The sequence below is a fragment of the Manis pentadactyla genome, chromosome 1 (assembly GCF_030020395.1).
Source record: "Manis pentadactyla isolate mManPen7 chromosome 1, mManPen7.hap1, whole genome shotgun sequence".
Classification (NCBI taxonomy): Eukaryota; Metazoa; Chordata; class Mammalia; order Pholidota; family Manidae; genus Manis; species Manis pentadactyla.
In genome coordinates, this window is record NC_080019.1 from 207,372,144 (window position 1) to 207,395,583 (window position 23,440).

Consider the following 23,440-nt stretch of genomic DNA (forward strand, 5'->3'; position numbering starts at 1 on the left):
TCCTTTGACACCAGCTGCCTTTGGACGAGCTACACTCACTCCCCAGGCTGACGTGGAGAGCGAATTGCACCAACACAGGGGGGCAAGACTATTCTCTCCTGTTTTTGAGAATTGCTCCTTTCTAGGCAAGTCAGCCCCATTATTTGGGGGGCTCACTATTTAACTGACATAGCCAGTGGGAGGAGGGTCCTCCAGTGTCCCCTCACCTGGACTTGCCATGGATCTTTGAGATCACTCAGGTTCCCAGGGTGTGAGCACTGTTTTCATTGACTATGAAAGGGATTTCTGTAGGGCAAGAGCTCCCCCGGCATTTCTGGTTAAACTGTTCCCAGAGGCCCCAATGCACTCTTTTTTTCTTGAAGTTGTCTTTTTTCTTTCTTGTATAGGCACTGCCAGCGTTTGGGAAGATGTAAGTAAAGCCGTTAGCCTCACTCCGAGCCACGAGGTATCCACACCGCCCCCGGGGAATTTTATATAGAGATTTACCAAGTAGCTTCAGGAAAGTGGAGAATGAAAGAAAATCAAGGCCCTATAGGGACTCTTTACCTCCCCTCCGCCCAAATGAGAACAAGCAGTAGGAGTCTCCAGGCCTAATGTCCTCAGGTTACACTAGGAAATTTAAATCTAATTGGTTTTATGGTTCTTAAGATTTTGGCCCTTAATGACTCCTTCTTAAGTATAAAACTGTAAGCTTGAGGCCAGCAATATTTACTTATTATACCTCCCCCATTTTACAAGACTTGCCTGATTTTAATAACCTGACGCCTTCCTATAAGGATGTAAGTTGGTATGTATTATGTGTGTATTTGTGTACGTGTGTGTCTGAATTCTTGTGACATTACTGATCTTCCCAAGGAAAGCGCACTTCAGTGGGAGTTGATTATGGAAGTGGGGGATACGTAGCAAGCCAAGTGGGAGAATTTTTAATCTTGCCTATCTAAAATCTTAATGTCTTAAAAGGAAATTTGCTGTGTAAATGCACAGCACTGTTACTAAAAGTCAGAAGGTTTTGCTTAGGCAAATGATTCGGGCTGGGTAGCTCAGGCCTCCTTTCTTAGGTTAACCTTTACAGCAATGGAAGCATTGAGAGAAACACACACACACACACTCTGTCTCCCTTTCAACAACACCGGTGCCTGGATGTTGAAAACCACTGTGTTCTAGGGTAGTGCTTTTAGCAAGACTTGTTGGTTTAAAACAAGCATCCTTCTTATAAATGACTTCCTTCTTCGCTCTTCTTTGCTATCATATGTTTTTAAAACTAACATGAAATACATTTTCAAATATTTCACCCTTTCCTTAATTTCCCCCCTACATAATGAACTAGTTGTGTTTTATATAGCTGAATTCTACATGTAAGAATGCCTGACACAAGAAAATCATAAATTCTTAGAAATGAAAACACCTTCAAGAGTATCCAGGCCAAGTTTTCTAAGCCCACTTTTATGAAATAAGAAAATTAGCAGATGGTCATTCACTGTGCAAATAATTCACTTGCAAGGTCTCGCCTTTGAAGCTCATCTAATACAATTTAAATGTAAAATCAGACCTAAAGAAGCCAAGTTCCTTCCCAGAAAATTCTCTTGAGGAAAATTAAAACTATTCATAAAACCGTGTGCCCCAGGGAAGATGCCAGATTCCTGTATACCTCTGAGCCCGCCCATGCGCAGTTCCCTCTGCTTGGACCATTTCTCTCTCCCTTCACCTAACAAACTCCTACCTATCCTTCAGGAACCCCTGTCATATGGTTATAGAAAACCCCCTGTCTTCTTTGTAGTACCCATCATGATTCTAATGATTTAATCAGGGATATAACTCCTGGATGTCATTCTTTAGTGCTAGATTGTAAGTTTTATGGGGACAGGGTCCCTGTGCATCTACTTCATTGCTCTCTCACCAGGGCCTAAACTCATGGCTTGCACAAAATACTCCTGAACAAACATTTATTTGAATAGCCTCTTTTATAACACTTGCATTTCTGCCTTTGGCTAGTGCTGCTTTAATTCTGCATTAAAAGCTGACAAATAACAGATATTCTACATCTCCAGCTGCTGCCTGCCCAGGGAGTTGGAAGGAAAAAGAACCACCGTAGCTTCCTGGATTCTAGCTTCCCGTGGTCACCCAACAGCGTGAGCCAACCCTTCTCTGCCCCCTTCCGTGGCTTCTCTCTCCCCTCCAAGGTTCTTGCATGGGCTCTTTTTGCCTCTTGGTTCTCAAAATGCTTCTCTCTTGTGCATGAGTCTACCTATATGGCTTTAAATATTCCCTCCATTATCTCCAGGAGCATTTTCAGCTGCTGGAATCTCTCTGTGAACAGACTGATGGCACTACCAATTGGTTCCGCCATGCTTATGGTGTCTCTGCCCATCCAGTCACCCGTACCTGCTGCCTGGATCCCTGTCAACTGCTCAAGCAAGGAAACTTGAAAAGAAATGCTCTTCCTATTGGGAACAATCCAGCTGTTCCTCTTGGAGGGGCCAGCTTCTGGTCTGTGTCATCCCTTCTGGGGTGGAGCCCAGAAGGCAGGAGATGTTGCCCTGAAGGGAACTTTTGGAAGGTGACTCACTAAAGGGAGGACAATCAGACTTCTCTAGAGAACTCAGAAGGTAGCAACCACTGGCTTCCCCATGAAGTGGACGATATACAAGCACCAGGAAACTGAAAACTCAGGCCAGTCCATGAGGATCATTAAGTTCCGCAGGTTTTCCGTGGCACCTCTGGGCTTGGCTTCCTGCTTCGGAATATCCCTTTATCCACTCCTGCCCTTGAAATGATTTGCTGGCAGAGTGTAGGGGGAGCACCCTTCAGGCTGGAGCTTAAGGATTTGAACCTGAGCCCTGGCTACTTTTTTCACGACCTGACCCCAGTGAGCAATTTCTGCTTCCTGAGCCTCAATTTTTTTTCACCTTTAAAATGGACTAGAATCCCTGCGAGCTTCATGGGGTTGTTGTGAGAATCAAATATAATCATGCACATGAGATGGTTTTGAAATTTGGAGAGTGCTGTAGAGATCAGGGATAATCAAATATTAGGTGTTCACAAAACCCTATGTTCCTACTTCATGATTTTTGTCCTCAAAATGCCATTTGTGTGATCATTTACTTATTCAATTTTTAAGCTTATTTCCTGAAAACACACCTTTATCCCTGAAATGAATAAAAATAGGAGATAACCATCTTCTGGTGATTGTTTTGTAATACACACAAAAAAATGAGTCCTGGTGTTATACACCTGAAACTAGCATAATGTGATGTCCATAATACCCCAAAAAAGCCCTGCTTTCAGTAAAGAACATTAAATAAAATTTTGCTTCATCTGTTTAAAACGAAGTAGATAATTAGAGCATTCAGATTTTTTTTTAAATGGGGCAAATATCCAACAAAACACACCAATTTCACCCAGCAAAACAGAGTTGTGCGTTCCTTCAAAAGAGTGTTCTTGGTCACCATCAGGCGTCAGGGGCTTGGCCAAAACTATAAAGCACTGAGAGGTGTTGATATTAAGCATTTAAAAAAAGGGGGGAGAGCCAACTCTGTGTCTTCAGGATGAGAAATACAGTGGGTCCAGGGTCTTGCCGAATTTCTTGCACTTCAAAGAGCATGGACTTGGCAGTGATTCTGCTCTTTTCCTGAGTTTGGTCAGCGTGGCTGAGGAAAGGCAAAACTCTTAAAATCCACACAGATGGAACTTTTCCACTGGCCCTATTTTGGTATAAATATTCATCAAGGACTACAAACTTAAAAGTAGATATCGGTCTGAGCTGTGAATGATTTGTACTATATTTCAGCCAATTTCCAGTCGCCCTGCTGACTCTCGTCTCTCAGGAGAGCCAAGTCCCCTGAGACGTGGCTGCTGTCGTCCCGAGACCCGGGCCAACTGCCTCTCCAGACCCTGGACATCAGTGGGAGTTTGTTCTCAAGAGAGACTTCCAGCCAGAAGCCTCACAGGGGGCCTCAAGGCCCAGATGAAGGCTGGAGTTAGTTGTTTGAAAGAAGACCAGCGCTTGGCTCATCCACCATCCTCAAGTCAACCCTTTTGTAGACAAGCTTGAAGGAGGAGAGTAAAACTTGGGACCAGACATCAAAAAGCCTGGGTCTGGTGTAGACAGTGCCATCCCCAGCCCTCTCACTTTCATCTCCTGTTCATCCCTAGATTTTTCCTGAATCCTCCCAAGGAGCCTCCTCCCTCCCATGCCTGCCTTGCCATTTCTGATCTTGGCCCATGAATCAGAAGCCTTCTGCTTAAGCCACAGGACTGTGGGCGCCCCTGCGGGGTGCTGGCAGAAGCTGAGGTTCTCATTGCTTTCTCCTGTCTTGTGTCCTCTGTCCTCAGTTCTCTCTCCTTCTTTCTGTCCCCCCAGGACTGCCTGCCTCTCGGCAAGGAGGACCAAGTCGCTGTTACTGTTTTTGGATACCCTTCCTTCTCTCTCCTGTCTCCTGGTTACATGCCATTTCCTTTTCTAGCCTTTAATATTACTGACCCTTACTGTATGCCAGGGCTTCAAGGGGACCCAACGGAGGATAAGACATGGTTCCTGCCCTCAAGGAGCTTACACATGGAGAACTCAGGCACAGATAGGATCTCATGGCACACAGGAGTTAAGCAGGCAAGACAGTGATTGCACACGATCCAGGGCCATTCAGGAAACGAAACGTGCATTCAGTAGGAGAGGGAATCCACACTGGGAGTTCAGAGGAGGGGGAACTTGGGCTGCACTGAGAGTATCATGCAGGCACATACAGAGGAGTGGATAGGGTTTTGGCCCATGGAGACCAAGGCCTTTCGGCATATGCATATGAGGAGGAAAAATAATGTTCAGGGAATGAGTGACACATCAGTTCAGGGGAAGCAGAGTGTGGTGGTGAGAGACAAGGCTGAGCAGGGCCCCATCAAGTAGAAACTTTAATGCCAGACTGAAGGCAGTGCAAAGGGTCTAGGGCAGCTCTCTGGAACAGAGCTGTCCTTTAAAATGGTACCTCCATGGGGCTGCAGCAAGAACCTAGCCCTCAACTCCTCTGTCCCTATATCCTTCTGTTGTATGGATATATATATATAACATTTCCTAATTATGATCAAATACTATCTTTAAAATTTTTTACCAGCACTTCAAGGTAAAATTTACATATACTAAGAATTCACAAATCTCAAGTATTCACTTGATTACTTTGTATGTATATCCCATGTGCCCACCAACCAGACAAAGATACAGAATACTTCCTGTGCCCCAGAAAGTTCCTTCATGCCACTGTCTAGTCAATAGCTACCTCTGCTTAGAAAGGTGGCAACTGTTCTAACTTCCATCACTGTGCATTGCTTCCGTCTGTCCCGCCATGCAAACAGAATTCCACAGTATGTAGTCTTTTGGTCCAACTTCTTCTGTCCAAATATTCAAGATTAGCCATGTTGTTGCATATATTAATCTTTTTTTTTTTTTAAACTAATAAGTACTTTCCTGTTGTGGAAATCTAAAATAATTTGGTTATCCATTCTTCTGGTGATAGCGTTTTGAATTATTTTTAGTTTTTTTATGTTATGAGTAAAACTGTCCTGAACTTTCTTGTCCAAGTTTTTCTGTGGCCATCTTGTGAATATACACCTAGAAGTGAAACTGCTGGGGCACAGGATAGGTATATATTTAACCTTATTAGAAACTATCAAAAAGTCTGCCAAAGTGGTTGTATCATTCTACATCCTCTCTGGCAATGTGTGTGAGTTCCCATTGCTCCACGCCAACACTCGATTTTGTCAGTATTTAGTTTTGCCACTCTGTTGGGTGTTTAATGCACTCTAAATATTTTTAATTTGTGTTTCTCTGGTGACTAATGCAATTGAGTACCTTTTCCATCACTTATTAGTCATTTAGACATCTTCTCTTGTGACATGCTTGTTCAAGTCTTCACCTATATATACATATATATTTTTAGAGGATTGAATTCCTTTTTAAAAATTAATGCTTTATAGGAGTTATTTAACTAATTGGATAGGTATTTAACTATCTGGATGTAAACCTTGTCAGATATACATACTATGAATATTTTCTCTCTGGTTTGTCTTTCACTACCTTAGTGATATCTTTTAATGAAAGCAAGGCAATTTGGATGACCAGCTTTCACATTTATTTTTTGAGCATTCCATCCATGGGGAAGGCACCAGGATATAAAACTTAGATTACTCTCTTACTGTTCTAGCACCCTGTACAGTAATCAGCTATCACAACTTGGCAAATAATTGTTAAAAGCTTATAAAAAAGAGGTTAGTCACCTCTATTTATCAAGGCTTTCTTATTTTCCTGCTTAGTCTTCTCTGATTTCTCATTAGTCTCCTCACTCCTCTAGTGAATCAGGCACTTTGCGTGTGGAATACCGCTCACTTTTCACGAGTATTTATTTATGACATGGGGTGGACGTTCTTAGTGCTTTTGAGTTGGCTCATTCCCTTTTCTCTTGTCATGTTTTTCTACTTTAAAAAGCTCTCTTCCAAGCAACAGGAGAGTTTGGTAGCACAGAAGTGACCCTTCCCAAATGGGTGGGATCGGAAGAAGAGGAAAATGCCCTGCCCACCTGGAGGAGGTGGCACAAGTCACAAAGCTGATGCCAAAACCAGGCTGGGGGCTGGCCGGTGCACCTTCTCACTCAGCTAAAAGCTGACACTAGGTCTCTCAGAAGGTAGGAACTGACCCAAGAAATAGGTGCTCTGACCTTAAGCCTGACCAATGTGTAGGACAACTATGTTCAGTGAGCCAAAACTGGAATGTTAGAAAAAAGTGGCCATTGCATCCTTGAACTAAGGAACTAAGGAAGAGAACCAATGGGGAGAAGTTGCAGAGAGAGAGATCTGAACTCAAACTAAGGAAGAGCTGACTGATACTCAGAGGGCCTCAGAAAAGTATATATATATATATACTATATATATATGTATATATAGGTGAAGACTTGAACAAGCATGTCACAAGAGAAGATGTCTAAATGACTAATAAGTGATGGAAAAGGTACTCAGTTGCATTAGTCACCAGAGAAACACAGAGCTGTGAGTGCTTGTGAGTGGGACTTTTATAGCATCTGGCTGTTCAGTTGATCTCATGTGGAGGGGGCAGTTGGACAAAATAGAGTTTTTATAGGCCTTTCTGAACCTGAAATGCTATGAGACCCCCAATTCTCACCCCTGCTCTTCTCCTAACAAGCTGTGACCTTGAGCAAGTTACCTAACCTGCTAGATCTATTTCCTTATTTGTTAAACAAGAAAATTGACCTAGGGAATCTCTAAGGCCATTTCCACCTCTTAAAAACAAGTCCTAATTGCTAAGATACTCAATACAAGCCTTATTCAGAGGAGTATATGTTGATTTCCCTTGTGATGGCCCCAGCCCTGGGCTGGATCTGAGGGGCTGACAACAGCTGTTGTAATTAATGTGAAATCTTATTACAGGGTGTGCTCGACCCCCTCCCCCCAACTCCCGCCCCCTGGGCTGTCGGGCCTGTTTGCTGTGTAGGAGGAGACCTGAGGAAACACAGCCTTTTCATAAAATCTCCCCTCTCCCTAGGTCTTTGCAAACACAGGGATAATTCCCATAAATTTCATTTTCCAGATGATTGGCAGGGGATCCTCTGGGATTTCTTTCCTCTGTTTAATGTATCATATGCAACAGACAAAAATCAAGAATGATCATCCCAGTGGCATTTCGATATCCAAACCATGTGTTTTTCATTTTGATGCGTTGTCTGCTCTAAAACATGGCCAGAGGGAGCCCGGGTTTTCAGACCAAGTCAGAAATGTGAAGTGAGAACTGTGCAGAAGGCATCATTTGGATGCAAGATTCTGTCTCTTGTCTCCCTATTTCAAAACACTTAGTTTTCTTCTGCACAGTTCATCAAAGAATCCTGCTCGGGCTTTCTTTTCCTCTAATTGCCATTTAAATGGCTTCAGAGTTTTAAAAAGGTGAATGAAACTTAGGGCCCCTAAACACATCGTGGGGTGCTGAATTGTATTTTCATGTTCTGCTCACACGTGCGGTGTGCAGAATTTCCAGTGTGTTTATGTGTATGCTCCTTTCTTTCCATAGATACTACATATCCCGTTATCTTTTGTTTTCTTCTGCCACAACACAAGTCTACATCTTCCTGCAAAAATTCAAACTCAGTTGTGGGGAGTTTGCTGGAACTCCTCTGCTGGGTTTGGGAGTCTCAGGCCATCAATCGCCTAAGAAGTTTCCCGCATTCCAGCTTGCAGGCCATGCTACCCTATCACCCTAAAGGGATTCAGAGGCAAGAAGCTCAAGTTCTCAGATGACAAAATACAAGATGTACATCTGTGGATGGATGGATACATAGGGATGTATTTTTCCACAACTCAAGATAGATGATATTCCGCAGGTTAGAAAGCAGGTAGGATGGAGATTGTGCATGTCAGACTTGGAAGGCATAAACCTGAACTGTGTCCCAATCCTAAAAGCACATTCATCCTTGTCTTTCAACACCCAGCTCAGATGTCTCCTGCTAGGCATGCCTTCCCTGACCTTCCAGGTAAGGTTAAGTACTTCCTCTTCTGATCTCCCTCAGTCCCCTGTGGGTGCCTCTGATCTGCAGGAACTGCTGGGATTCCTTAGTGGCCAGACTGGCTGTTCCTTTTCTGAAACCATCAGCCTCTGGGATTCCTTTCCCTTTACTACTCCCCCCTTCCCAGCTCAGTCTCTGACATATAATTGCATAATATATGTTTGCACAAAATAACTTCTTGAAGTTGGCCAAATCAGAGGATGGTAATAAGTTTTATTGAAGTTTTATTCTCTTTTCACTCTCATTAGCTTTTTGAATAGTGATCATAGCTCATGTTAAACATACATCTGTTATTCACCAAGTACTGTGCTTAAAATCTTAACAGATTATTGTTATAAAGACAACTTTTAGGCCCATTTTATTGATGAAGAAACTGAGGCACAGAGGTAATGTGACTTGTCCAAGACAATAGGAAGTAAGGGCCAGAACTGGGATTTGAACCTGTTTTGTCCACTCCAAGAGCCCCAGATCCCAATCCACTACAGTTGTACATGTGTATGTGCATTTATATTTGCATATATATGTGTATGGGCATGTAGAATACTGCTAAAGCTTTATTCCCTTGGAGGTCTTAATCTATTTGGGCTTTTCTGGTTGTCTGACATGAAGGCATCCCTTCCCAGAACAATGTTTTCAATGCTTTACAAAATAAAATATGTAGGATTACAGACAAAACCGGTATTACTGTAATAGTATCAACATATTAAAAAATTTTGTGATTTAAGAACTTATGTGCTTTTATTAAGTTAATTAACAAGGTCTAGCAGTGGATTTAATTATTGTCATTTCAGAACAGAGACAAATAGAAATAGCACATTGGGCATCTATCTTAGCTGCAGTAGATGACAATAGATTTCCACTGGTATCAAGGGCAAAGAGCCTAGATCCTGTTATCTTTTTTTATGAACATGTCAGGCACAAAGCACTGAATTTCAGTTACAGTTTTGGTATTAAGCATGCAGTATTTTTATTTGTTTGCATTCCTAATCCCTCAATTTATCCACAGACCTCTGGTTAAAAACCTTTCCTCTATCCATGGACAAGATTTAAAAAAATTTCTCTCCCAGATTTTCTCTAAACTAAGAAGCCCCCCAAATACTGAGCCCTGTCCTCATTAGAGCCAGATCCTCCTTAATAAGGACACTAGCCTGAGCCAGGGTGGGGACTGAGGTGGTGGCAGAGGCGGGCCTCAGCAGGTGGGCGGCTCCCCTCTGGGGTGTAGGCAGGGCTGGGCTCCCCTTCCCTACAGGCTTCCCGCCAGCAGATCAGCCAGCTCAGTCACCTTGGTGGTCAGCCCCATGGACCAGTACCTGGAAACACCACTTAGTCATACAGCCCAAATAGATGCTCCTTCTTAAGGGCAAGTTTCTTACGGGCGTTAGTCAGCCAAGAGCCCTTTCTCCACGCTCCTGACATCCACATCACTAAGGTCAGAGCCTGGGGTTCTGGGCTGCCTCTGTGGACATAACTTGAGGACAGACAACTTGTCTACCACCCCAGGTCTGCAAGGTGACTGAGGAGGCCGCTGGGTACTGGTTCCCTGAGGCTTCCTGGCCTCAGACTTCTCATCACTCAGTGCCCTGTTTAAAATGTAACCACTGGGAGAATAATTACCATACTCCTTCTGCTCTTACACTGTAGAAATGACTAGGGTTGGGATGTGCCTCAGATGTGTGCAGAGCTGGGAAATCTGGGGTGGGTAGCAAAGGAGGAAAAAGAGGTGTGTGTGTGTGTGTGTGTGTATTGGGGGACGTCAGGGAACACACAGAATCACAGAACACTGACATTATTTGGCCTTTCTCCTACCTTTATGAGAGATGAACTCCACAAAACTCAAATTTCCATGGCAGGGACCAAAACTTTCTTGTTCGTTATCTTGAATTTAGCACTCAGCACAGTGCCTGGCACATAATAGATGATAAATGATTATTTGCTAAGTGAATGGGTGACTATCCCCTTGTCTTACAAGCAAGATATCTGAGGCCTGGTGGGGGTAAGCACCTGTGTAAGATCACCCAGCTGTGGCCCAGGGCTGCTTGGGCAAGGGGAGGGCTGCTTTTTAGAAGTGTAGCAACCAGGCACCCAAGGGAAATTGTTGCTATTGTCATGATTTTGCATATGATGCGGCCTGAATATATTTATGGCAAGGTCTAAGTTTAGCTACCAAGAGAAAGTCCTGCAATCTGATATGTTAGAAGCCACATGTCACGTAGGTAAGCTGAACTTGGTCTTCCATGTTCCAGCATTTCACTACCTATGGGGTTTCTGCACTGTGCTGAGGAGAGCAAATACCAGTAACAGCAGGCGGAAATGTTTTTTTTTTAGCACTTACTATGCATCCATGCATTTTATGTGCTCCATTTCATTAACTGTTGTTTAAATGCAGAATGTCTATTAACTCTCTCAAATGAGAACTCAGAGGTCCAGAGAGGATAAGCAACTTGGTAAAGGTCGCAGACCTAGCAAATGGCAGAACAGCAAGTCACATCCACGTCTCCATGGTGGCAAAGCTGTGTATTTAACCACTCCTCAAAATGGCCCCTAAACCTTGAAGTTCATAGCCAAAATGTTGGCTTGTCCTTCTGAAATTTGAAAGCTATGAAGCTGACACGAAGTCCGTACTCTAGGCAAGGAAGTGACTGGATATAGAAGATACCCTTTACTCCTTCGTTCATAAAAGACGCCGTGAATCAACACTCCTCTTAGGTAACGTCACATGTAAATTTTGGAACTGCCATTTCCCTCCCGTGTCCCATTGGTAACATGAAGGGATTCGACCAAGCAGGTCTCTAGATTCTGCTCAGCTCTTTTAAATAATGACTCACTCACATTTTTCTCTGCAGATTAATTTTACAAAGGATCCAGTGTTTTAAAACAGCAGCAGGAGAACCAAAGCCAGTCCCTAAACAAATCGTGTGGATTTGGAACAGCAGCCACAGACCGGCCCCCAGTGCTTCTCTGTCCTTCACAAGAGTGACTTGCCAGATGGAGCCTTTGGTTTCTTGCCCCTCAGTGATCTTATTTCCTTTTAAAGCATGTCCTAGTGGGGGTTCAGGCTGTGTTTTGCTTGGTCCTGATTCACATGTCTTTGGGCGGACCGTGAGTCAGGCTGACCAGGCATGTAGAGATCCACATTCCGGAGCCCAAGCTTATCCCCAAGCTAGAATTTCCTGGAAGCTCTGGGACTGGGATCTCTAGGTTTTTGTTTGCTTTGTGGGTTTGTTTGTTTATTTTTTGGTCACTACATCCTAAGTAACCTTAGGATAATATTGTGTGATTTTTTTTTAGATTGTGTCTCTAGAGAGTTGTATCTGTCTCCTAGAAAACCAGGAACCAGGAGAAATTGAAGACAGCCCTTGTTCTATAACTGGAAAATGGATTTGACTTGATGTGGGAGACACTGTACACCTGGTAGTGACCTAGAGAGAGAGGTACCGAGGCCTGTAACATTTGGCAAATGCCAGGCAATTCCTGAATTGGGCTATGGCTGTGCAGGAAGACCTTGATCTCTATGTGAAGCTCCCAGTACTAATCACAGCCCCTCTCCTCCTGACTTCTGATTCTGATGCAAACTTTGTCTCTTCTTGGAGTGGAAAGAGCTTAAGTTTTGGAATCAGAGAAGACAGGTTTGAGTTCTTAACCTGTCATATGATCTTAGGCAAGACACTTAAACCCCTTGTCTTAAGTTACTCATGTTAGAAAACCACATTAATGTTTTTGCATGGTAGTCCTTATGGCTAAAGGAGGTGTGAGGCAATGTCAGGCACTCTGTGCTCTCAAAAGATGTCTTTCCTTCCTCTATTTTGCCTTTTCTCAAACTTGTCTATCCTCATAGAGAGATGAGTCTTCCTATAGAGCCATGAGGGAAGAGTCCAAATAAATTATAAAAGTAAGACCAAACATGTCCCTTTTGAGAAAAAAGAAACCCCTCCTGAGTGAAATGTTTGTTTCTCATATAAAGAGCAGACCATGAGCCAAAGGGTTGTGAGAGTTTACAAAGCTTTGTGATTGTACTGTTTCTGTTTTTGTGAAAACACAACTGAATTTCCTCATCAAATATTTAGGCTTAGAGACCAAATATAAGTTTCAGACAAGGAGTCTCGGTGCACACATGAGACCCAACTGCTTATTCAACTCTTGTAGGAAAGCTTTATGGAAAGCATTTCTAGAGCTTCTGCAGATCTGTGCTATTGACACGTGAAGCTCCAGGAAGGGTTCAGGACACCTCGAATGTTCCATGTGAAGCAAAGGAAACGTCATAATCTGGAGGGACTCCTGTGGAAATGGCTGGCAGCCCTGCACCTGGTTGAGATTATAAGGCAGCTGCCAGCCAAATCCTCTCCATTAGCAAATGAAAGGGGAGAGGGGCTATTTCCAAAGGAAGGCCCTTAAAGCACAACAGCTGTGTCTTCCTTCTGGAGGTCCTGAAAAGCTGTTCTACAATCGTGCTTCAGTGCAATGGAGTTTGAGGCCTGTGTTTCATACTCATTTTTAATTTGGGAGACAGTCTGGCATATGGGACAGGTAGGTGGACTGAGGGAGAAGGAATTCCAGGTCTCATCCAATGTCTGTCACTTCCTAGGAAAAGTGACTTTTAAGGCACTCAATGAGTAAATGCCTGCAGTTATTATAATGACTCAACCCTTTGCCAGAAAATTTTTCTTTTAATAAATATTTAAATGGTGTTGGGAGAAAACGGGGAGATAAGAACTCGCAAGGTCTGTACTTATCAGGACAGATTTCCGCTTTATTATACACACACTGTCGAAATGTGTAAGTTGGAAAGAGTTTCCTTCCCAAAGTCAAATCAAATACCTTTTCTGGAGCCAGGCTGACCCCGTGGGTTGCAGGAGGAACTATTCCCTCCCTTTTCTGCTCCACATCTTATCCTCCCGGATGTGGCAGGAGTAGGGGTGGGAACGGCAGATGCACAGTGACCCTGTGCCACTGTCCCTCCTTCCTGGTCCCCAGTGTTTGCTGAGTTCAACGTATGCTTTCTCTTCCTTGTCTACCTTTGGTCAGTTAATGTGGAGAGCAGATCAGTGAGAGGATCTTCACAGGGAAATACCCAAATACCAGTGTTTTACTGGGAGAACTGTGGGTGAGCCCTGAGCTAGGAGAAGCTCTTAGAACTGAGATGGTTGACATTAGAGCCTCAAAATGATCTGTGATGAATCCTTTCCCTGACTCCCACCACCGCAGGTGGCAGATACCTTGGTGAAAGCTACCCGTCAGCCCCCAACCCCACATATGCAGACATGTCTGTACAGTATGACAAGCCTCTGGGGTTTACAAAGGAATGGTTTCAGCATCTGGTTTGGGAGATCCTTTAAGAAGGACTTAGATAATTTCTTTCTTTTTTTTTAAAGTAAGATTGTCTTTCGGGCCAAGTTGCTTATACACCTATGGGCACGTCTCCAATGCCTTGGCTATTAAGGTCTCTAACTGACAGCTTAATACATTTTTATGACGGAGGGAGCCAACGACATTTCTTGAGGAGCTGTGTTTATGTTGGACCGGCTGCCCAGGCAGCCTGCCAGGAGCTCTGCCCGCCGCAGGAACTGGAGGTGCAAGCGGGAAGGGCTGGGTACAGAGGGGAGGATGGAGCTGGAGGAGGGAAAGGCAGAGGGATGTCGGCGGGGAGGTGGGATGGGGGGAGGTGGCGGGGGAGACACCGGGCTGGGCCTGGCAACGCGTTTAACCACCATGTCCAGCTCCTCCTACTTTGCGTTCAAGGGTGAAAAATAGGACCTTTTGGAGCCTGGCCACTGGCACACGCACCGTCAAGAGTGAACATGCTCTTAGCTCTCTTTGTTCTTGTTTGTTCTAAATTCCTGAAAATCACTCCTTGGCGGCCAGGGGGCCTGTATCCTTGTGGAGCCCCCTGGGCTTCAGCACACCTCCTCAGCCATCTCAGGCAGGGGCTGGGCCCCCTCTGGGTCTCAGTGTCCTTATCTAAAAAGCAAAAAGAGCTCCATGTTCCCTTCCAAGTGTAAAATGCTATGCTTCATGCCTGGTAAACTCTGTTCTTTGTAAGTAGATTTTGTATCACTGGGGCTAGAAGGAAGACAAGACCATTTGGTCACTGCCCTAGCTTATCAAGGCTGAGCAACTGGCTTTGGTTCAACTGATTGCAAATTACTCTTTAGATGGGACGGTCATCAAGAAAAAATGCATCTTTCATTCACCAAAAGACCCCTTTCCACATTTGCACACCCATTGAAATATACTATCATCACAGCACAGCTCTTTGAGAGCTCATGCGCTGAACCCTGTATATCCATCAATGCATCAAATGACCAGTCACCTTGGGAGGTAGATGGCTGCTCCCATCTCACCAATTTTTGGTAAGGGTACAGACTCAGAAGCTAATTAGCTTGCCCAAGAGCACACAGCTAGTAAATAGGAGAGTTGGCATTTGAACCCAGATCTGGTTACAAGAAGACCAGTACCAGTATTCTTAAATGCACTGAACAAACAATGCAAGAGAAAATCTACAGTTTTGGTCAAGGTCACCAAGAGAAATGGCACTTGGTCTTTAAGGCCCTTTGGACCAAGGAATGTTGGCTATTTCATCATTCTCAGGGAACTTTCTGTGCTAGGATGTCTTCTCTTTCCCAGTAGGAAAACAAATAATGGCTCAAGAGCAGCCATTGGGAGCATTTGACTTAACACATTAGAGAGGAGGTAGGAAACCCTTTCTAAGCTCTGCCATGAGACCCAGGGTGAGTCCCTCAGTCTGTCTGGGATTGGTTAGATGATCTTTAAGGCTACTCTAGTTTTGGGATTTTATCTTCTCTCTTGAAAACCTTTTTCTGACTTTTCAGCTTCTGGGGATCCCCTGCATCCCCCTCCTCTTGGGGACAGGGCAGTGGAGACAGCTTCTGTGACATTCTAAAACCATTTCTCATTTTGTAAATAGGTCCCTTGCAGCTCTGAGTCTATGAAATCGTTTCAAAATGCCGAAGTGTGATTATGCATTCTGAAGTCAAATATTATTAACAACCTCATCCTCCAACCCCACACTGCTGCAGGTTTAAAAAGTAAATGTGCAATAAAAGCTTCTCAGCATGCTGTTGATGACACAATGTTTGATCACTGTTTTAACATTCAGCAAGAAGAGCTTCTCCCCCACTCCCTTCCCTTCCCTGGACTTCTGGAGTTGAAGACTTTGGTTAATCTACAAAGTGGTGATCTTCCTCCTCATTGTCACAGTCCCAAGAGGTAAAAAATATCTGCCCTTTCATCTCTACCCACCACATTCTTTTCCTAAGCCTGTAATTGGATCTAAATGGAAAATAAACCCTTTGCAGGCCCAGGAAGTTGGCACTAGAGGGTGACAAGAAGGAGAACATGTTCCACCTCTAATCCAGATAATCACACTCTCTTGTGCAAAAGAAAATAAAAACAAGTCTTCCTCCAAGTGTTTGGCCTCAGCTTGTGGGGAGGGGAGGGGCATTTCCATGTACCCTATCCTCCTTCGCATATTAACCACCAGCCAGCCTGTAGTAAAACCCCAAATCATCTGACTTTCCAGAGGACATTGGGACTCTGCCGGCCCCTTTAGCTTTGAACTTTTTTTACCTCAGCTGAATTTGGGAGTTCAGACACACAGATACCCTGGTGCTACAACAAGTTAAAAAACAGTAACGTCCAAAATGTACCGAACACTATGATCTTAGATGGACAGATATTCAGTGGTTCCTTGGCATTAGTACTGTTGTGTACAGCTTGCTGTGTTGGAACAGAGATGAGCAGGAAAGGTTTACCTTCAAGGGGGTTAGAAAAAAAACGCTTTGTAGAGAAATAAGAGCCATGCATGCATGATTCATTACTAGGTAGAAATTAATAGGTATCTTACCAAGGTCTAAAGGATTATGAGAATTCCATAGAAGGAGGAATGACTTATTCTGCAAATAGTCTGGCAAATGGGGTATGGTACATTCCAGAGAGATGCCCTGATTGCGCCTGACTTGGTGTACACATTCAGAAGGGTCCGCTGGGCTCCTTGTGTGGGAGTCTGGGGCGGAGCCGTTGGGCTGTGGCTCAGCTATAAATCAGATGTGTGAATGCGGTGCCTCTAAGTGGCTGGCTTACATTTTAATTTTTATTCTGACATAGTGGTGTTTTGTTTTGTTTTGTTTGCCTGTCATCTACCCCACAGGTGATAGCAGATTTCTAGGGAGAACTTTGTGAGACCAAGTCCACTGAAATCAGAGTTTAAAAATGACTGCTTTGAGAGATTAACCCACAGGGTATCATCACTGTTACTGCTTCTGGGAGGTTGGTGGGGCCTATTATCTCCAACTCAGAGACAAGGAAACTGAGGCTCAGAGAAGTGACTGGGTCATTATGGTGCAGTTAAAAAGTGGTGAGGCCAGGGTTTCCATGCCCAAGGCTTCCCTTATGCTCTGCTGCCTGCTGGAACCAGCTCTCTGTGACCCTGAGCATCAGTTTCCCCATTGGCTTAGGACAGCTTTCTGCTCCCTTCCACTTCACACTTGCTCTAAGACTGGCCTGTACCCTCTCCCAGCTGCACTCAGGTAAGTAACAGGCTGGTATTGGAGCTATAGGCACAGCTGTAGGGCCCTCCTGAAATAATCCACCCCTGACCTTCTGGGCTCTGGGCCAGCCCTTCTGGAAAAGGAAACATGCAGACTCTGGGGACAGAAATTAGTTCCCTTGTGCTGGAACTGCTGCCACTGCCAACATCAAAACTGGCTTTATGATGTGCATGTGTGTGTGTGTAAATCACAAAACACTGCAATCACAGCAAAAGGGGAGATTCCTTGTGAGTAAATATCACACACCCTCCCAGCCTTCACCCCAATCACCAGAGGGGGAATAGAAGGGGAAGGTAGGGTCCCTGCAACCCACCACTATAGGATTAGCATTTAAAAAAAAGTTTTATCTTATTCAAATTTTAATTAGCATCATCAAAGAACAAAGACCCTTTGCAAACATATTACACAACTGCTTGTAAGAGTAAAATCTGGGGTATGCCTGTTAGCTCACACATGCACTCCCAATTGTTCTATGTTCTGTGAAGTTTTGGAATTTAATGAATTTCCTTCTCCTTAACTTTTAGGTAATCCTCCCCAAACACATGGTAGAGGAAAATGGGGGAAAAGAAAGAATCTGGTAAGTACAGGCAGATCCCAGCTCACCTTTTGAACGCCTGGGTTGAGGTCCTTAGCCACCTTTGCCATGTTCTGAGGTGGAGAAACAGCGCCTGGCTTCTGCGGCAGAGGCGCGAGGGCGCGCAGCGGCGGGGACAGCGGTGGCTGAATGGCCAGGTTCCCGGGCCGGGGGGGAGCTCTGCGCGCAGCCGGGCGCAGCGGGGCCCTTTAATTGGAGAGTGGGACTCCCTCTAAAACCTCGCCAGCCAATCCGCGCCGGCGCTTGCACTTGGCCCGCCAATCCCAGCGCGCGGCTCCCCCTCCCTTTGGGTGGCTTCGGCCGGGAGGCTCTTGGGGAGCTGAGGCAGCGCTGCCTTGACGTAAGCACGGCGGCGGCCCCTGACGGCCCGGGCGGCGCACATCTGCCCCTCGAGCGGCAGGAATACGACCCCACGCCCTTCTCCTTTTTAGGAAACCGGGCAGAGGGTGGGGCGGGCTGCTGGGCCCCGCAATCCATTCAGGTCAAAAGGGAGAGCGATCAAACAGGAAAGGCTGTGGTATTTTTAGTGAGCTGGGTCCAAAAATAAATGCTGAGCTGCGTTCCCCTTCCCACCCGTTCTGCCTGTCAAAGGGCGGGGAGGGGGCAGGTGGTCTGGGGCAGCACTGACTCAGCCTGCTCAAGCCTCCCCCACCCCGGGCAACCCCTCCAGTCACCAGAGAGGGGTTCAGATTCCAGTGGGTTATCAATTTTTTTTTTAAATTTGATGTTTGTAAAATATTAGCCTGCCTTCCGTAACTTCTTTAGAGGAAGACTCCCAATTCAGTGAGGAAGAGAATGCTATCCTGGTTTTATAAATGCCCACTTGTACCTCTTCACGCCTATATTCCTGTTCCCTCGTTGTCTCCCCATAATTATCTCAGGTGTAATTATATGGCCATGACGAAGATTGCTATTATCAGGCCCATTTGATAAGACGAGGAAATAGGATCAGAGAGGGTAACTGGTCCAAAGCTGAACTTTTCAGCAAGGCTGATTGAGTGACAACTCACGTGGGGGACGGAACGAGGCCAATCATTACAAGCCGTAACTAAGAAATTCATATTTTTTGCAAGATGTCAGTGGATTGCTCACATACTTGGGATGAAGTATCTTGTAACATCTAACATCTCCTATAAGACAAAAGCGGCCAGGTCTTCTGTGGCTATGCCATGCTGTCTGTCTGGAAGGCCTCATCTCTCTGTTGAGCCAGTTCCACAGACCTGGGGTTCCCACAGGCATTTTACCTGCTGGGATGCAGAATGAAACGCAAGCTCTTTTTCACCCTGGGAAGAATACTGTTTTGCCGGCCATGCGTTTTTTTTTGTCCTGTAACCCACGTTGCCAGTGCCCCCTACCAGAAACCAGGGCCCAAGTGGGCTAAAATAAGACCAGGTTGCAGGGAGCCTGAGGGGGCCTCTGAGTACCTCCTGTGGGACTGATTTTGGGGGAGTGGGTGAGCTGCAGGTCACATTCTAAGGCTTTTGCTCTTATTGGAGGTACTTTCCTTCCTAAAGCCTCTTCCAGTTTGGTTCTTAGCACATCATTATCTCCAGTAATCCCAAATCAGGACCAATGATTCCAAATCGTGATTCTTTTTTCTCATTCCTGGAAAGGGCTTTCTGTTTGTGATTACCCTTTTCCAAGATGAGGGATGGCCTTTTCTCCTTTCATGGATTTCTGCAATGATTGATGTTTGTTTTGCTTGCCCCCAGCTGTACACACAGACGCCCAAAACACACGTGTCGAATGAATGAAGGTTATGTTCTGGCTTTTAATCAGCAGTGAGCAGGCCAGGCAGAAATAGGGAGAGATGGTGCAATGCTCCACCGTGTCTGGTTTGTCCAAACTTCCCAGGTGGGCTGCATGTTAAACTCCTGTGTAAATAAACGGTGGCCAACAGAAGCCTGGCCTGGGAGCGGTTTCCACGTGAATGGGCCTTTTAGTAGCAAATCCTAGGAACAATAGTGCTGAACTGGGATGTCATGCCAGAAGCCTTTATATTTCAGAGCTATGGGAACAGAAGCCAGGAGAGTAACAAAGCCAAGCTTTATCCCTTGCAAACTAGGCAGAAGCCTTCCCAGTGAAGTCATTTCCCACTGCCTTCCAAGCTGCCTTTCTTGCCCCATCTTGGGAAATCATTGCTCTGTGGAATAATTCTGATTTTATTAACATTAGCTCCAAACACAAGACCTCTGGCCTCTCTCATTTTTACCCTTGGCCCTAGTTTCAGTGAAGGAGGCTGATGTGGAGTCTGTTTCTCAGAATGTAGGAATGAGGAGCTACTGCTTGGGGTTGCCCAGTCTCTACCTTCTGGAAAAGAACCTGTATGGGCACAAAGGTGGTACCCAACTCCCTGTGAGAGGTGGATCTCTTCCTGGCTGAGGATGCTGTCTCTTAATCTTTAAAACATACTTTTGAGCTAAATATTTAGGGACCTATATTCAGAGTCTCGGCTGGACACCTGGACAGACTACTATTATTTGAGACTGTTCTATAAAGTAGAGGAGATGTGGCCATTACATCTCAGGCTCACTCCAGCTCTGAGATCTGTATGTTTCTCTTTGGAAGAAAATGGAGTACCTTTTGCAGTTGGGAACAGTAGAGAGATCTGATTTCCCAAGGCTTCATGGCTTTGTGGTGCTGGGGATTATTTGAAGCCTCGGTCATCCATCAAGCAGTTTTGGGGTACCTGCCTTAAGCCATGCTTTGTGATAGGTGCTGGGGACATCCAGGTACGTAAAATAATCCTTCCCCTTCAAGGATATGTTGGTCTAATAAGTATTAGTGGGGGGGTCTCTGGTTGACAAAGCACTTGTCTTGAGCGTCAAGACAACGATGGAGTAATTTTAATTATTCTCTCATAATTCCAATTATTTCTCTGGGAGAGAAACGGAGATTTGAGACAGTCAAGGGTATTATCTAAGGTCACACAGCCAGTATTGAACTCACAACTTCTAACTCTGGACTCTGTCCTTCAACTATACCACACGACCTCCCATAATAAATCTCAAGGACTGATTGCAGGGAAAAGAGAAACTATTTGGAGTGAGATGGTGGTGGTGTCATCATTATCAGAGGATTTGTCCTAACTGGGATTTTTATATTCTGAGTTTCATGCTTTTTCACTGTTTTACCTGTTCATTCATTTACCAGACATGGTGCTGAGAACTATAATGGGTTAGGCCCTAAGCTGAGGATACACAGATAGTGAATGAAATTGGGAAAGTTCCTCCCCTCACCCAGTTTCTATTCTAGTTGGGGGAGACAGGCATTAAACAGGTGGATACTTAAATAAGGTAACTGAGGATGGCAGTGGTGCCTCAGAGGAAATAAATAGAGGAGAGATTCACTGGATGTGTGGTCCATTCAGATTAGGTGGTCCAGGAAGGCCTGACTGAATGAGTCAGCTATGAGTAGAATCGCCATGGAAAGAACATTCCAGAAGAATGGAGTCATGCATGCAAAGACTGTAAGGTGAGTATGAGCTTGCCATGTCTGAGGGATCATAAGGTTAGTGTGGCTGGAGGGTAATGAGGGGAAGATGCATGAGGGACCTGGGGGAGATGGGTAAGGACCAGTTCACACTGGATCCTGCTAAGCAGTTTAAATTATTCTCTGAGAACAGTGGGAAGTTACAGATCAGTGCCTTTCAACTGACACATAATGTACACCACACGTCATTTAAAAAATTCTGATAACTACATTTAAAAAAAGGAAAAACAGGCAAGCGATTTATAGTACCTTTTATTTTAAACCTAGTAGATCCATAATGTCGTTTCCACCTGTGGCTGATAGAAAACATTACTGAGATGTTTTACATCCTTTTTTTTTACATGGTACATCTTTGAATCTGGTGTGTTTTACACTTAGAGTACATGTCAGTTCAAATCAGCCACATTGCAAATACTCAGAAGCCACAGTGGCTGCAGTGTTGGACAGGGTGAGTATAGAGAGTTTTAAGCGGGGGAGTGACAATGTCTGATTTACTATTTAACTCACAAGGACTCTCGAGCTACTAATGTAGACCTAGCTGGTTTCTAACAACCCCTCATTATCAGATGGAGACACTGAGGGACTGAGATCCAAAAATTACGTGTCTGGTTAACTCTGTTTTTCAAGCACGGTGCCCGAAGTCAAAGCCAGAGAAAGGCCAATCAAGACCTTCATATAGGACACTTCAGGAAAGCCTGGACAATCATGGTTTTGTAGCAGGCATGGCTTATTCATTTTAATATGCAAACATGAGTGATAGTTTCTATTTGGTTATGATTTTTTAAATGTATTGTGTTCAATAAAACACTCAACACTTTAGAGTAGGTAGATATAAATAATCCAGGAACCACACAGTATATTTTAATGTGTATAACTGATATAAATAATGTAGGAACCACATATATACTTTGTGTGTGTGTGTGTGTGTGTGTTGTGTGTGTGTGTGTATACACCATGAATCACTTAATATATTTTAATTTGTATCAACTTGGACTGTGATATGTACCACATATATGTGACTCATTCATAACTTAAGTTTTTTGGTTTCTTTCCTGCCATTCCTACAGTAACTTTAATTTTAGAATAACTAATTTTTGCCAGATTTTTGGATAGCCTCCTAGATCAAGAAAGGCTTTGCCTATAAGGCCAAAACATTTGGGTAAAAACAAAACATGATTGTTGGACCCGAATATTCTCGTGCTGTATAGCCTGACTTTGACAAGGACAGTGGAAGACACAAGAAGAACCTGTCTGTTATGAAGGAGCACTGGCTCTAGAGTCCAGAGCCCTGCATTTTGATCCTAAATCTAAATGATCCTCTGCTAAAAATGGTGTGGCTGACCATCATCCACAAGGCCACTTGCAACTTAAATTTATTATTATTTACTGGGAGCAACTCTGATCGACTTGCTCTAAGTATCGGATACATAGCCGAGCTGCTGGTGCAGTGAAGCCGCTCCCTTCTTCATCAGGTTGACGAGGGAATGGAAGGAGGGCGAGATGTAGACCCAGAAAACCTCTCTGTGTGTTTCAGCTCCGTCGGGGGGGCACGCTCAGTGATGAAGAGTCTCTGAAAAATGAGGTTAATCATTTTCATTCCTCCTGCCTTACCAAGTATATTTATCGGTCTGTAACTGTCTGTAGTGGGCAGGATACTAAGAGGCTTCCCAGTGACCCAGGCCCTTGTAGAATCCCTTCCTGCTGAGTGTGGCTGGTGCGTGTACGTGGCTTCTAACAACAGAATGTGGCCAAGGCGCTAGGGTTTCACTCCCCTGACGGCATTGTGTCTTATGGCAGAAGTGAAGGGATTTCACAGATGTGATGAAGGTCTCTAACAGGTCAGCCAAAAGGGAGATTGTCGTCAGTGGACCTGACCTAATCAGGGAAGCCCTTTACAAAAGGACCTAGAAGGCAGAGATGAAAGAAATCTCTACCTCTGTCCTGCTGGCCTCTAAGAAGAACGCTGCCATGAGTTCCACATCTGGAGGGAAAGGAATTCTGTTTAATGTACAAGGCAGAATGATAAATGAGTGTTGTTCTAAGTTGCTCAGTTCATGATAATTTGTTACACAGCATAGATAATGAGTACGCTGTCCTCCTCCTCACTTTTCGATCTGTTACGAAGACTTAATTATCTGCTGCTTCTGGGGGTGAAGAAGTTTGGTACCTCTTTTTGGAGGAAATACTTCTGCTCCCCTCAATTCTCAAAGCTTCCTGGGGCAATAAGTTACATGAGT

General features: G+C 44.5%; 1 protein-coding gene across 2 annotated transcripts in view; it reads right to left on the reverse strand.

The window, feature by feature from the left end:
- The window catches only part of LMCD1 (LIM and cysteine rich domains 1), a 52,785-nt gene extending 34,897 nt beyond the window's left edge, over positions 1-17,888 (reverse strand). Inside the window, exons 1-2 of one of the 2 annotated variants that reach the window (XM_057507065.1) lie at positions 17,720-17,859; positions 10,359-10,453 (exon numbers count right to left, since the gene is read on the reverse strand). Coding sequence is in view for 1 of the 2 variants with exons in the window: in XM_036877768.2 (XP_036733663.2) it covers positions 17,720-17,761 (42 nt within the window). In the remaining variant the exon portion in view is untranslated. Of the gene's footprint in view, positions 1-10,358; positions 10,454-17,719 lie in introns of both variants that reach the window. The other variant, XM_036877768.2, reaches the window with a different exon arrangement.
- Positions 17,889-23,440: the final 5,552 nt, after the last annotated feature.